The sequence below is a fragment of the Gossypium hirsutum genome, chromosome A05 (genome assembly GCF_007990345.1).
Source record: "Gossypium hirsutum isolate 1008001.06 chromosome A05, Gossypium_hirsutum_v2.1, whole genome shotgun sequence".
In the NCBI taxonomy this organism is placed as follows: domain Eukaryota; kingdom Viridiplantae; phylum Streptophyta; class Magnoliopsida; order Malvales; family Malvaceae; genus Gossypium; species Gossypium hirsutum.
The window spans coordinates 29,829,701-29,845,912 of record NC_053428.1 but is presented as its reverse complement, the minus strand read 5'-3'; the positions used below and the strand labels follow the sequence as shown (position 1 = coordinate 29,845,912).

The window sequence follows — 16,212 nt, the reverse complement described above, 5'->3', positions numbered from 1 at the left end:
TTTATTATTTTTCACTTTCACTAATTTAGCATTGTTATTTTAACTTTACTATTATCATTATATATATACAATATCATTCGACATATTATTTTCACTTCTATTATGCATTTTCGTATCGTTAATATCTTTATTGCTATGTTTGTTATGTTATTATATTTATTACTATTATTATAATTATTTTTGATTTTCCTTATATTCACTATATTCTAGGTATTAATTTATACACTGTCAAGTTTATTATTATACTGCTATTTTCATATTGTATGTTATCATTTTTTTGTTAAGTTTCAACCGCCCCAAATTCATTTTTATTCAAAGATTTATCCTCGATTGTTTTCAAAATAAAGGCAATATTCGATATTTAAGATCCTCGGGAGGATTGTGCCCTAACTTACTGGGTTCCAATTTTCCTGGTTGAACCTAAATAATCGAGTACCCTTCTTAAATCTAATTGTATGAGGTTCAAATAAAAACCTATTCTTGAAATTTGGGACATTGCACCCTAACTTACTGGGTGTGTCATCGCGTTATATTGAGGATAGTGATTTCCAAAATCAAGGCAACCTTCGGTATTTGGGAGTTCTGAGAGATTGAGCTCTAACTTACTGAGTTCTAATTTTTCATGAGTCCCGGAGGACCGAATATCCTTCTCTTGAACCTTCATACATGAATTTTAAAAATCGAAGACCAACTTAGTCCCGAAGGTCTGAAATGTTAAACCCTAACTTACTGGATATGGCATTTTCCTCCTTCGAGCTGGGTAGGTCTTTACATTTTATCCAATTTATTCTGGTTTTCTTTTAAATAAAAGGATCGTACTCTAAAGTCTTTTCAAATTTTGACACCAATACATTAACTAATCAAATAGGTACCAATTTTTGGACGTTACGAGGGTGCTAATCCTTCATCGTACGTAACCGACTCCCGAGCTCATTTTCTCAAACTTAGCAGACCAAAAAAATCATTGTTTTAATAGGCCCAAATGTTTTGTTAAAACGATCATTTTTAGGGTGGCCCAATCACACCTCAAAAAGGATTGGTGGCGACTCCATATTTTTAAAGTCGATCCACGTTTTTCAAAACTTAAAAATGGTTTCGACAATAGCTATAAAATTATTTTTTTAAAATATATTACTAAAAAATCACAATACACTAATACACTAAACACTAACAATTTGTAACCTAATCCCATAAATTATTAACAAAACAAATAACTATAACAAAATACAAAAAAACTAATAATTTATAACCTAATCATAAACTACTAACAAAATAATTATACAATTTTTTTAAAAAAATTTACATTGCTAAAAACTCACAAAACACCATAATTTTATAATAAATTACTAAAGTAATGCATTACCCTTTTTTTTTCTTCTTCTTCTTCTCTTTCTCCTTTCTCTCCTTTCTTTCTCACAATGGGTGGCTGCTTCAATATGGGGGGACCATGCTTATAAGGTCCCCATAAAGTTTTTTTTCCCATGAGTGATATGACTCATGCATGGAGAAAAAATGGGCAGCATGCAGGGGCAGCAAAAGTAATGGCAGCAGCATCAGCAGGTGGAGCGGTAGCAGCAGCAGTAGGTGGGACTGTCGCGCCTACCTGACAGGCTCGACCCGTTTCGTGTATTTTTTACCTGTATAAAACCTATATTTTTACATATATATTAATATAAATATTAAAAAAATAATATAATAATAATTTTTTAAACGAAAAAAAATTTAATATTAAAAAAATCGGTTGCGCTTGTCAAGTAGGCACGACCTAAAAAAATATATCATTTTCGTAATTAATTTGGCTGACAACCGATTTTCGTGTATGATTTTTTTTATATAATATTGAGATAAAAAACCCGCAAAAATATCCACTAAGTTATTCTTTTATTTTTATCCATACGAGTATATTTATCACACACGTGTATGATAAATAATTACTTTCAATAATTATTTCTTCACCCATTAATGAGTGCGATAAATTCTAATAAATATGCATTATTTTATATGATATAATATATAATGTACTATTATTTTTAAATATAATATGTTTTCTAATCTATTTTAAATAAATGGGAAACAAGATTCAATTAACTAGTAAAACTTATTAAAAATTAAATCAATATTTTTACTTTCAGGAATAGTCCATTATTTTTTAAATTTAAAAATTTAAATCTATTTATTAATGCTATTAAAAAAATTGTTAAAATTGTTGATTTAACATTTTTAAATTAAAAAAAAACTCAGCTTGATATCTATGTAACAAAAACATATTGTAATGAACTTAAATTTAATAAAAAAATTTAACAATGCCAACTATTTTTAAAAATACATATAATCATTTTGATTAGAATAAAATATTTAAACTAACTAATAATATAATAAATGCTAAAATTAAAGTATAGGTTAAATTACAAATTTAAATGGAATGTAGGAATTAAATTGAAATTTAATCATCAGAAAGATTGAAATTAAAATTCACTCACTATGTTGTGATGTAAAAAAAAGAAAGGGAAAGACAATGGATAGGTTGTGGAAGGCTTTAGTAATTTCCTTTTATATATACTACGAACTGTAGGAAGCAAACGCAAGGTAGACCCAAAGTCTAGTGCAGTGTATTGACAGATCATCAACACAACAGAAGCGGGTATCATCTCAATTTTCTATGCTGCTTGATTTCGTGTGAGTTTTTAACCATTTTAATAATCTGAAAACAGAGAACCAGGCAGGATCATGTTGGTATTGTCACAAAATTCATCCATGTCCTCAAACATTTGTTTGAAGAACTTGATCTTGCCACGACAACTACATGAGCAACGAATCCAACAATAGTAATGCCCATGTATTTTTGTATCGCAAGATAAATATCCATATTACATCCTTGGAATTTGAGTCTTATGGAAAAGAAGCCGAAAACATGCAAACTTGTGAAAATCCCAAAGAAACATGGGGCAACAATAAATATACAATGGTAACCCCAAGATCAGACAGTTCCAGCAGCAGTATAAAATCCCTCCAAACATTGGAGTGCTGAACTAAGAGGTAAGTTTATTTTTATTACTTCCAGCAGTGTTTAAGGATTGGCTTTGCCTAGTTAGCAAGAAGCTAATTTACAGAGGTGGTCAACCATTGTCAAAGATAACGCATTAAACACTAAAACACTCCTCAAAGGACTCTGATAAAATGAATTTAAAAAGGTTCGATAAGAGATTAAAAAATTCACCCGTAAAAGTCTTTGTTCTTATTTAAAGGACTATATTATTATATTTATAACATAATAAACAAAACAATAATAATATCATTTATTTTTTTAAGAAAAATCATACCTAAGAAGTTTGCGGTGGAGCCTTAGCATTCACGGCAACCTTACCGTCCTGATTCAGCGCCGCGACACCACCTGCTGTTGCCGCCGGTGCCATCGCTTGGCATGGTGTTACCGTGTAATAAACCTGTCTTCCTGTCCCATCGTAAGCCACCTGTACATATCTTGACTCAGGAACCCCACCCTTGGGCTGCATAACAGAGGTTGGGACTGCATTGTAAACCGGCTGCTCCCTGTAAACATCCTGAACTACCCGCTGCAACCCGTAGTAAGGCTGGCCAGCGGGTCCAGTTACCTGTCGCAATGTTGGTGGCTGCTGATAAACTCCGGCGGCCGGAATCAGGTAAACCGGTTGGTCAGTTCCTTGGGCCAATGCCATGGCCGTTGCTGGATAACCGGCGGTTGTTACATGTTGCTCCGGGAAATATGGCGTCGGCATTGGCGTTGGCATTGGCGTCGTACCTGATCCTAGAGCTGGTGAAGTGGCGATTTTATCTGGAATTTTGCAATGATCTTGAGTACTGCAGGTTCTAGGATTAGATTCATCCATTTTCCTTTGTAAAATGCCTAGATCTTGAGTAGCAGCAATGTGCATCCTCTGCAATTCCTGGATCTGTCTCTGGATCTCTGCCGGAGACAACTGGTCCGGTGCCACATACCGGTCCTCTGGTCCGCATTCCGATCCCGCTGTCACATCCTTCGCAACAATCTCTTGAACAACCGCCGTCCCCGGAGCAGGGACCGAACCCTGCAAATTCACCTTATCCAAACCAAAGAGGAAATCAGGATTGGCAACCGGCACTGCCGAAGCTGGAGGAGAAACGCCATCAATATTCTGAACCTGCAAAGAATTCAATGCGTCAACGAACCACTGCCGCTCAGACTTGGGTTCACTCCCACCAAACCCCGACGCCACAAGCGTTGGACTCAACGGGAAGAAAAACAGCCTCAACCTGGCCGGTTTGGCAGAGCCACGATGCAACCGATCGTATTCCAACATCATGTGATCAAGATCTTCATCATTCGTAACAGTAATCAACGCGTCAAGATCTTCACCAGGAAGTTGATACTTGAAACAAACCTCAGAATCTCCACCGCACAATGAAGATAACTTAGCTATCATAGCGGAGAACTTGATGTTACGATCAACAGCCAAGATCTTCGTATCTCCACCGACATAAGCAAGCTGATTATCATGTGATCGCGGCTGGATTTTGCCCCCATAACTGCACAAAAACTTGACCCTATAGTTACCATTATTATTAGCAGTAGCATTGGTTGATGGCGGGTCGTCCCATGACTGGTTTTCGGAGTCGATTTCTCGAGAAATAGGCGAAGATTCACCGGATTCCGGATACGAAGAGTAGGAAAAGTTCTCCATTGGAGGAATTTCAAGAGGATTTTTTTGGTCGATTTTTTTGGCTTAGCCTTTAGGGTTCCATTTCAGAAATGAACAACGGCGGAAATTAAGATTTGATTACACTTTAATAACTATGTGGACCCATTGGGGGTTGGGTTGATTGAGAGGGGACATTATTCAAAATCAAAAAGCAAATATTTTTAATTCCCATTTTTATCCTATTTTAAAAAATATAAGAATATGCGTGAAAAATTCCACTCATCTCTATATCATTAAAATCCTCTTCCCTTTTATTCTGCCACTCATTATGCCTCACTTATAAACTTTTGCTACAATTTTTTTCTCTAAATTTGGATCACACATGGCCAGTGACCAATAATTAATGAGTTCGGAAATAACCATAAAGGATCAACCTTTGATGAGATTGATTTAGTAAATGTTCTCTTGAAAAAACCAAGATTCCTAATATCTCAACTGCACACACTATCAAATGAAGAAATAGAAAATTTTGACTACTAAAATAACAAATCCATCCTTTACTCTTCTTATCACACCAAGTTTGTTTACAAATTTGAGAGATTAATGCTAAAATCCTTTATCATAAATTTGGCCATTAATATTTACTTATTTTGTTAAGATGATTTTAATTGTATTTTTGAATCTTTTTTAGCGACAAATTTTTGTTCTTTTCTTTTCAATATACTTTTTCTAACAAATGTAATGATTAAATTTGATGTTTCAAATTTTCTTTTCTTTTAAAAAGTTTCCATCTTTTATAAGTTTGTTTACTGAGAAGTTTTTCTAATAAATTAAAATTTTAGATAATTACATCTATTTTTTAAAATTAAGATTTTTTTTGAATTTAATGTATTGTTTATTTATTTTATTATTTTTCACATATAATTATCTTAATGGGTTATTTAAGTAAGAAAAATGATTATATGAAACTGTGATTCCACTCTATTTCTATCTCTTTCCAATAAGAGAATGATAAATCAAACTTTTCCTCTTGATTTTTATTATTTTTAGTCGAATTTGAATTTTGGTAGTATAAAAAAGCTGAAAATCAGGAGGAAAAAACATTCTCCTATTAAAAAGGGATAGAGATGACGTGGAATTACAGTTGTATTTCATTAAAAATATTCGACATATGAAATTCCGCATCATCACGTTAGTTTTTTTAATGGTACTTTCATTAAATTTGTTAGAAAAAAGCAGATTGAAAAAAAGAAACAAAGTTGATGGCTAAAAAAAGCTCAAAAATACAATTAGGGCCATTTTAAAAAAACTTGCAAACATTAGTGACCAAATTTATCATTAAGCCATTGTAAAATTTAGTACATTTTCTAAAGTAAAAGAAAGAGAATTGGATTGGTTATACAAACTATTTGAAGTAGAGTAAAAAAATTACATTACTTCAAGATTGAACTCACAACAATGCGGTCCAAAGTAGCTTCAATTTCATTATCTTTATTTGGGAGCTCTAAATGTATTCAACAAGAAGTCCATAAATTTTCTTCCCAATTCCCAAATTCTTTTTTAGCTTTTAATTCAAATTATTTGAAAAAAAAATCCCATTCAATAAATATGTAAGAAAGAAAGTTACATTTCTATGAGTTTACAGAAAAAAAAAGTGAAATGAATAAGATAATGTGGATTCTCAAAAACTCTCATTCAAGCATGTTTTTGATATTTGGCATTAAGTAAATGGAAAAGTGTGGTTAGAAGCTAAAGATAATTCTTCGTTCACATATTAATATTAGACTCGAAAGGCACTTATAGATACATAATAAAAAGATGAGAGATTTTTATTCTTAAATAAGATGATACATATTTAATTTTAAAAAGTGTAGAAATTGAATAAATTTTTTATTTGATTAATAGTGATTTAAAAAAATAATAATTTCATTTGGTTTTGTGTTTGACCAACTCTATAACTTACAAGGTAAAATGAAAATTGTAGTTATTTTAATAAGATAGTGACGTCTTTAGTCTTTGCCTTTTAATAACTGGCGTTATGGTTATAATAATTAAAAGATAATATTAAAATAAAGGGAAGGCGGGGGACAACTAAGAACAGAAGGGCTTTGAACCGTATTCCCGGCGGTAATGCCTCCAGCAAATACACCTTTATTCCCTGTTGCTTTTAAAATGGAAGGATTAAATACAAGATGACCTCATTGTATTTGGAATCTACGGTTTAAACACATTCACTATTAAATTCAAATTCATTCTATCCAGGAAATGTGCATGTGTTTTGGGCTAGTTTGGCAATGCTTTTGAGAAGTGATGTGGAAAATTACTTTTAAAAAATTTAGTTTAAAATTTGAGTGTTTAGCATTGCTGTCAAAAAGTGCTTTTGAGAAATAAAATGTTCATTTTAGACATGTTATTATCAAATAAAAAATATACATTTAAATAATATTTAAATTAGTTAATATTATTATATTTTATTAAGAACATAAAAAAATTATTATAACTTCTTGTTAATATTTTAATATATAAAATATAAATTTTAAATATTTTAAGCAATAAATATTAATTATTTATAAAATTTAATTAGAATATTTAAATATTTAAATATAACTATTAAATATTTGTAATTAGTATTTTAAAAAATATTTTTTTTTATTTTTAATTAATGATTTTAACACATTTGTAATTAAGTACCAAGAAAAAAAAAGGAAGTACTATGTTATTGGAGGGGTGAAAAAGTAATTTAGCACTAAAAATGCTTTTGGGTGAGGAAAAGCTAAAAATTTTAGCTTCTCATTTCAGCTAAAAATTTTAACCAAAAGCAGCATGTTCTGCAAAACTTTTCTTCCAGAAGTGCTATTGAAGCTAGAAGTGCTTTTGAAAAACAATGCAGGCTGTACTCCAAATTTTCAATATATATATGTGTGTGTGTTTTCTTTTCAACTCAGTTTAAGCGATGTCAGTCCCTTTTAAGAACTCTTAAATTCGACCAGATTCGTCCACTAGTGTTTTACTTTTGAAAATAAGGGTAAACTCATCACTCGAGTTTACCAGCATTTCTCTTTTCTTAATTTATTTAAAAAATTTATTATTTTAGTCATCCAATTAGATAAATTGTCAAGTTTAATTACTCTTGTTAGATAAATTATTAATTTTAGTCATTCGATTACTAGACGAAATGCTGACGTGACATTCTTCTTATTGATATAATAATAGATTTAGCTCTTAACACTTTGCATATTCTATCAATTTGATCACAATTCTAAAAAAATCAACAAATTTAATCCTCAATATTTACACATTTTGAAAATTTAATCTAAATTCTAAAAATTTTAAAAATATATATATAACTCTTAACTTGAAATATATTTAATTGAATAACAACAATTATATATATTAATATCTTATATTTTTGTATCGTTTTATAATAAATCATATATGTTTTCAAGTTTTTAAGATTATATATTTTTTTGAATTTTTAGAATTTGAATTAAATTGATAAAATGTGCAAAGTGTTAAAGGATTAAGTTTGTTATTATATCAATTAAAAGACGGCCATTTCAACATTTTGTCTAGTGACCAAAAGCCTTTAACGGTAGAGTGACTAAAAATAACAACTTATCTAACGGGAGTGACTAAAATTGACAACTTATCTAACTGGAGTGACAAAAATAACAAATATTTGAAATGGGAGACCAAAATAGGAATTTGAGTGACTAAATAGGTAGTTAACCCTAAAAAAATAAAGGTAAAAGTACCATGGAGGCCTTTGATTAGGAGTCAAATTGCATATTAATCTCTTTATTTAAAAAATGGGCAAATTAATCATTGTACGTTAAATCAAAGAGCAAATTGGTATTTTCTGTTAATAATTTCATCAATTTTTACTATTAAAAACTGAAGTGGCTGACAGAATAATTAGACAGATACACATGTCGTGTCACTAGACCTGTCCATGGGCTGGGCCACTCGACCCGATCTGAAAGCCCACCCGAAAATGTGGGAGGGTTTGCTAAAAATATAGGTCTAAAAAATGGGCTTGGGCAAAAAATAAAGCATGTTTAAAAAATGGGTTGGGCCTCGAGTAAGGCTTTTTTGGCCTGAGCTCGACCCGAATATGTAAAAAAAAATGTTTTTGTTTTTTTACTATTTTCTTGTTATTATTATTTTTTTACTATTTTGTTACCATTTCACTATTACGTTGCACTATTTTGTTGTTATTATTTGGATATTATATAACTCTTGTTTTATTGTTAATTTTGTTACTAATTTAGAGGCATTTGCTTGTTATGTTGCACCTATCTTAGTGTTATTTAGAGGTGTGCATGGGCAGGGCGGCCCGACCAGGCTCGAAGGCTAGCCCGAAAAATGGGAGGGTTTGGGTAAAAATATAGGTCTAAAAAATGGGCTTGGACAAAAAATGAGGCCCGTTTAGAAAACGGCCGGGCCCCAAATAAGATTTTTTTGGCCCAAGCCTGGCCCGATTTTAATATTAAATTATTTTTAAAATATTTTTATTTTTAATTTTAAGTAACTTTAGTACTTTGACTTTACTCTTTTTGTTGTTTTTAATGTTATTTTGATATTGTAAAACTTTTGTTATTAATATAATTTGGTTCTTAATTTATTTCTAATTTGTTTCAATTTTTCAATTTTAATATAATTACTTTTTATTATATTTTTAATTTATGTATTATTTTAAGAATTATTTTAGTCTCATTTTTTATTTGTTTTTTTGTTTTAATATTTGTTTTTATGTTTTTAAATGTATTTTATTTATTATATTTTAAATTTTTTTATTTAATAAAAAAAGCAAAAAAAATTAATATGGTCGGGCCGGGCCAAGCTCGGGCCTACTATTTTTTCCCGGGCCGGGCTTGGACAAATTTCTAGGCCCATAATTCAGGCCGGGCCAGGCCCGGGCCTTGAAAACGGGCAAAAAATTTTTATGGACCCAGCCTGACCCGGCCCATGCACACCTCTAGTGTTATTTAAGTATACATATTTTTAAATTTATTTTCAATTTGTTAGAAAACATTTATTTTAATGTTTTTAGTATTTTTGATCTATTATATATTTTAAAAATTATATAAAAAAATTAACACAGGCCCGGCCAAGCCCGGGTTTTAGCATTTTATTCGGTTGGGCTTGGGCAAAATTTTAGGCCCATTTTTCAGACCGAGTCTAGCAAATGGACCTAAAATTTTGGTTGAATCCAACCCGACCCATAGACACCTCTACGTGCCACATGTACCTCTTTCTATTTACAAGAATCAATTTTTAATAGTAGAAAATTTTTATTTGCCAATTTTTAATAGAACTAGTTTGCTCTTTAATCTAATTTATAAGGATTAATTTACTAATTTTTTTGAATAGAGAAGACAAAATACAAATTAACTCCTAATATAAGGACTTCCACAATAGTTTTACCAAATAATAAAATATTAAAAAACATTTTTATTTTCAATTCAAAATCAACGTTAACTTATTCCAGTAGAAACTGGTGTCATGGCAGCCCTGCCCGCATATCCCGGAGGAATATCCAAGTTTTAAAAGAAGAAAAAGAGATAATGTGTGATGTTAAGTGGGGATTTGGACTTGGGAATAAACCAATAATTTTAAGCCGTCAATGATTATTTGCGTGGGGACAAAACTGATTAATGTATTCATGTTCAAAATTTATCATGACTGAATCTTATTTTGAAAGAAAACATAGGTTCGAAGATGTTAAAACGTATTATCTCCTCTTATTCAAGGGTTAAGAATAAATTATATATAGTTCTAGATATTATATAAATAAGTACAGATATAATCATAAATTAGATTGTTAAAAGAAAATTATCATCATTTAACTTGGCCGATCTTGGATTTTACGCAAAACCTAGGCGCACGCCTTGACAACAATTATAGGAAAAACAATGCGAAATTTGATTCAAATTTCAAGGAGTGGAGAAGCCACCGACGACTTAGGAAGAGAGCTAATCTTTGATAGGCACATTCAGTTCAATCTTTGACAATAAGTATTCAGTAGCAGTATTAGATCCTATTTGTATTTCAAAAGTAAGAAATCAAGAGGCTTCGACATTATCAATTCATCACAAGACAGATTAATTTGTCAATGAAATTGTATAATTATTGCCCGTGCGCTTATTTAGGAAAAACTCAAGCTTCGCCTTTAACATCCAATATGCTAAGACTTGTTCGACGAGGCTGCATAATCCTTATACTTGATCATCCCAGCATCGGCATGCTAAGACTCATTTGATGTGGCTGCATCATCCTTATGCTTGATCATCCCGGAATCGACGAGAATCGGAATCTCTGCAGCAAGCCATGGGGCAAGTCCCAAACACAGTGCATGTGCTATTCCAAACCTAGGACTGCACAAATACAACAATTGAGTAACAGTTCCAGAAAAGGGTGTGCGCTAGATCTGATGGATAGAATTATTGAATAACTGATATTGATAGAGAAGGATGTTAGCAAAATTCATGCAAGAGTGGGAACGGAGGTGGATAAAGCAATCCCAGTCCCTTCTGCCCCATGGTTAGCTCAAAATTGTCCCTATATCTTCCTTAAACTTCATGTATAACTTCAGATTCTATTGTTCTTTTAGATCAAAATCAACATAGTTTAGGTGCTACATATTAGACTGCATCAATAAGAACTAACATTTAGATCATTTGCCTGCATAGGACACATATTGAAAAAATCAAGTTTATCAAAGGACAAATCATCTATCCATGTAAGTCAAATGAAAATGTTCTGACGAAGAACACAGACAATGTCATGTAAACTTCCTCTACTTGATCAAAGGTTTCATTTCCATTACCAGTGTCCGACACATTCTGAATATAGGTACAATGAACATATGGTCATCCAAGTATCCTTTAAATACATGAAGAACTTAAATAAAATAAAATAATCCTATGTTACGACCCAAGTCCAGGCAACATAGAACCGAACATCTAGATTAGTAATTGTACACATTAAGCACACGTCAAATGAAATCTAAAGAGAAGTAAGTATACTTTCTATTTCCTTAGTATCCTTTGATACTGAAAAAAATCATGATAGCATGAAATCCAATGAATTATAATTACCAAATCAGAAAAACAAAAAGGAAACCCTAAATTCAGCATACCAATTTTTTGCCCAAAGTGGCTTGAAATGCACGGTCAGACAAATCTTCCCTCCTCTGTACATCTACCAAAAAGGAAAAAAAATCAGATCAGCAAATCAAGCAATTAACAGAAGAGAAAAGAAGAATCGAATTTCACCTTCTGAGTCTTGCCATCGAGTTCGGGCAACTCGAGCTCGGGAGCAGTGGCCGGATAAGTAACGGGGATATCAAACTGGAGATCGAATTCGTATTTGAGAAGGTTATGGACGTACCAACACTTGCCGGTCCAACGAGTCCCTTCCGGATTGGCTGCGGATATCCGGAACCAATCGTTGTCGTTGGACTTATTCATCTGCGTGTAGGCGATCAAAGCCTTATACTCCTCCTTCAGCCGCTGAGTCCATGCCGCTCCGTCTCTGGGACCCGCCTTCGTCGTCAGTAGCGGGATCTGTGTTAGCGTCGACTTCGTATTCGGGTCCCAGCCTTCCATTTGCGGGTTTCACCTCTTTTGCAAACCCTAGATAATTTATTCCGGGAATCCGAATTCTGACGTATCGCTGCTTGTTAAAGGTCCAGTTATTTTTTTCCGGGAAAATAAATGTTATTATATCAGATCAATGAGGGTATAGATGGAAATTCGATCTTTATTGTGGGAAATAGATACAGTAACATAATTTAAATGCTGTCCCCATAATTCAATATTAATCCGGTTAAAGATTTTTAATTTCTATATTATAAGTTTAGGGTGCGTGTTAATCGTACCAAGTTTTCTATGCATCTTTGAAATCAGGATGACTATTATATGATTATTATATTTCGAATTTGTAATTATTGAGTTTATGGTGAACTATTAAAAAATTAAATTGTAATAATTTAATTTAAATTTTTACTGAGAGAATTATTCTTTAATTAATAGATTATTTTATCACACAAACAAAATTGAGAGAGATGCTTATTTCAATCATTTTTATTTCTCCTCATTGAGTGATGGGGCTCAAGGCTAATATATTTTATCTCTTATGTAGCGAAGTGATCATCAGGTTTTCAATCGACAAATGTCTTGTAATGGGAAGTTTTGAATATAATTTAGCAAAGGTCTTTGTTGCAACATTCAGATAAGTACTAATATTCTGTCGGATTTCAATGGGCATTGTAACGACCCAATTTCTGTTGGCAACAAAAAAGTCAATTTCGGAATTTAATTTATTAAGTTGAGTTGTTTGAAAAGTTAATCCGAGAAGGTTATGAGTTAAATATGAGTTTAAGAAATGGAATTAGCTAGAAATTAAAGTGATTAAGCTGCTATAAAATGGTATAGAGACTAAATTGTAGGAATTAAGAAACAAGTAAATAGTAATTGAGAGACTTAAAATCAAGGATTAAATGTGAAATTAAACCGTTGTTAAAATATGGATAGTGGATTGAAATGATCATGTCTCTTAAATCCCACTAATTATTTCATGAGCTATTATTGATCATTGATAATTATATAAATTTTATTAGAAAATTAAATAAGTATGTAATATAGGCTAGTGGGAGAGAGCTCATCTCGTCTTTCACGTTAGAAACGAAGAAAGAAAAAGAAAAGAGTTTTACCATTTTTCCTCCGTAGCCGTGACCAATTCTAGCTAATTGGTAAGTTTTCTTTCAAATTTTAGTTGAATTATTAAGTAAAGATAATTGATAAATCAAGCCCAAGTGTTGAATTAGTTAATTGCTAATATTTGTGTTAGTTACCATTAAAGGAACCTTAAGATAATATGCTTGAAATTAAGAAGCATATAGTGGAATAAGTTTGTTGTTGTAGTAGATATGTTGATAAATTAGATGGGTAACTTGAAATGTTGTTAAACTAAGTTGAAAGTTATTGGGTATGTTGTTGGGGACCAAATTGAATAGAATTAAAGCTGTTAAAAATTTATGCTATTGGTTGAAAACTTGGGGTCCCTAGTTATTATTTACAAAATTGGATTTTGTTTCGACAGAAAGGATCCGGAGATACAAAGTTTTTGGACATTAGTGTCTTAAGGGACCAAATTGAATTAAATGTATTCATGTTTGATTTTAGTAGCCTTGTGTTTGAATGGTATAATTAACAACGTTTCAATAACCGTATTATCGAACGTAGTTAAAGACAACACTGAAACGCCAAAAGCAAAAGGGAAGGAAAAGGCGAGCATCGAATAAATATCACGATTTGTGCTAATATGTCTCACTTTCAATTTCTTGTTTCGTTCCATATCCTTGAAATCTTGCAAAGAATGATAAAATATTGTACTTATATGAATTTTCATATAAATGTTGATACTATGATGATAGTTGATAATGTATATTATACATAACTAGCATGATTTGAACTTATAAGTGTTGGTGATAAAAAATATAATGCCTTGATAATGTGTTTATATATTTGAGTTATGATTTATGATATATTGGTGATTCTATGATGCTGAACATTGATATATGCTAAAATGTTATTTAATATTGATATTGTCCCATTAAATGATGTTAGATGTAGTTAGGTTGTAGTTGTCACCAATATAGTGATTTACTAGTTCCAATTCCTCAAGGGACATGCGCAAATACTAAAAGTTATTGTTGCCAAGTAATCCGGGATGACAGAATACAATAGTTCAAACAAATACTAAAAGCCATCATTACTAGGCAACCTGTGATGGTAGAATAAAATAGTCTCAATTCCCAAAGGTCGTGAACTTACTCGTTATATAGATCTGAATATCTATTCTAAAGTTTATTGTTGAATAATGGGGGTAAAAATGAGTAAGTTATGAAAAGCGATAGTGATATGACATGTTAGAATCGAATATGATAGATATGGTTGGAATAAGTATTGAATGATGAATGATAAAGATTGAGAAATTGAGATTTATATTAATAAATGATATGTCAATGTACATTACATACACATGAAAGAAAAGGAAAAAAAAATTATAGACATAATATCCTGAGGGTGACATAAATCTTTAATAAATTGGTATGAAAACATTTAATGACTATATACCTTCGTGGTAAATTTTTTAATGTAGAATCTATGATGAAAAGAAAGATTAAAATAGTGTTACTTATTATAATAAAATTGCATAATCGATATTAGTTTAATCTAATTATATATTGAATTTGAATTATATTAGTATCATTAAATGTATAATATTCAACGTACGATTTTGTTTGTTTCTATACATAAATTTAAACAAGTTTTGTTAGATTGAGGATCTCAAAAAGCATTTAGGACTCAACTGCCTATGTTTTTGTTGTCTATATTTGGTCTAAGGCATGTACCTAAGTTGGGTTATATAATTTTATGCTATTTTGGTTATTTGGTGTTGGATGTGTCCTACGGTTGAATTTGGTTATTCAGATTTGATGTCTTTTACTTATTTGATAATTGGTCCATTTATGCTTAGTAATGATACATGAAATGGTATAATGCTATCTTGTTTTGCATGTGTTATGATGTGATAAATGAGTATGTATTGATAGGGTGTAGTTTGGGTTTATGTTAAGCAAATTTTTTTAAGTTGGAATTCATGTTGAATTGTTGTGTAGTATAAGAAAATGACCACTTGGTCTCGAGACATCAAGATGTCTCTGACACTAAGAATAAAAATGACCAAGTTATGTATTTTTGGGTTGAGGTCTTGAGACATGTTGAGCATGTATTGAGACATACATCGTTGTGTCTCAAGACAAGTAAACATCGAAGCTAAATTAGTAAAACAAGGGAAGTGTGTATCAAGATCAGTCTGGAGACATGAGGGACCTAGTCTTGAGATTTGTACCCCAATGTCTCGAGACATAGCATCATCGAAACAAAAATACTAAAATAGGGAAAAATTCTATCTCGAGACATAGACTTCTTGTCTCGAGACACATTGTTGAATTTTGACAATTGAGTTTGGATTCAAGTCCTAACTCCGAGTTTTATTTTGTATAATTTTCATGGCTTGTTGGTTAAGGATCTTTAACATTATTAATGTATGAATATGAATATGATTAATGATTAAATTGATATGAATGATAATCATGAATTATACTTTGTTAATATTTGTCAAGTTAGCTTGAGTTGCTTTGACGATATAACATGGCATCACACATTCGGATCCAAAGACTAGGTCGAATGTGTGGGTGTTACAAGCATCAAGTGAAGTTAGCCTGGTTGAAGAGGTAATTTGGGAATCTCCCACAGAATCCAACATATGTTCAACTAAATTGTCATGCTAAAGCATATTGGCTTTGATTGGAGGTGTGTTGATTCTAGAAAACACGTCTATACGTGAAAAAAAGCAAACAATTTTAACAAAGTGAAAACGCGTTTTACAAGGTTTGTTTTCACTGTCATGCCATATTAGTGAAAACGTGCCTTGTAGGATACGTTTTTTCTTTCTCTCTATAAAAATAACATATATGAGGAAATTA

At 31.5% G+C, this 16,212-nt stretch overlaps 2 protein-coding genes across 2 annotated transcripts; both read right to left on the bottom strand.

Annotated features, from left to right (window-relative positions):
* Nucleotides 1–3,030: 3,030 nt before the first annotated feature.
* Nucleotides 3,031–4,959, bottom strand: LOC121203094 (uncharacterized). The gene has a single exon (XM_041112151.1). The coding sequence runs from the start codon at nucleotides 4,695–4,697 to the stop codon at nucleotides 3,321–3,323; it is 1,377 nt and encodes a 458-aa protein (XP_040968085.1). The 5' UTR covers nucleotides 4,698–4,959; the 3' UTR covers nucleotides 3,031–3,320.
* A 5,659-nt stretch (nucleotides 4,960–10,618) lies between these two features.
* LOC107957543 (ubiquitin-fold modifier-conjugating enzyme 1) lies at nucleotides 10,619–12,473 on the bottom strand. Its single transcript, XM_016893076.2, has 3 exons — nucleotides 11,933–12,473; nucleotides 11,797–11,858; nucleotides 10,619–11,032 (listed from the first exon to the last, which is right to left on the bottom strand). The coding sequence occupies exons 1-3, from the start codon at nucleotides 12,263–12,265 to the stop codon at nucleotides 10,903–10,905; spliced, it is 525 nt and encodes a 174-aa protein (XP_016748565.1). The 5' UTR covers nucleotides 12,266–12,473; the 3' UTR covers nucleotides 10,619–10,902.
* Between the last annotated feature and the right edge of the window lie 3,739 nt (nucleotides 12,474–16,212).

Coding starts and splice junctions, on each gene's coding strand:
- LOC121203094 (XM_041112151.1), bottom strand. CDS start 4,697: ATGGAGAACTTTTCCTACTCTTCGTATCCGGAATCCGGTGAATCTTCG.
- LOC107957543 (XM_016893076.2), bottom strand. CDS start 12,265: ATGGAAGGCTGGGACCCGAATACGAAGTCGACGCTAACACAGATCCCG. Junction 11,859..11,932: donor TCGATGGCAAGACTCAGAAG/GTGAAATTCGAT, acceptor CCTTTTTGGTAG/ATGTACAGAGGAGGGAAGAT. Junction 11,033..11,796: donor CCACTTTGGGCAAAAAATTG/GTATGCTGAATT, acceptor GTATTTGTGCAG/TCCTAGGTTTGGAATAGCAC.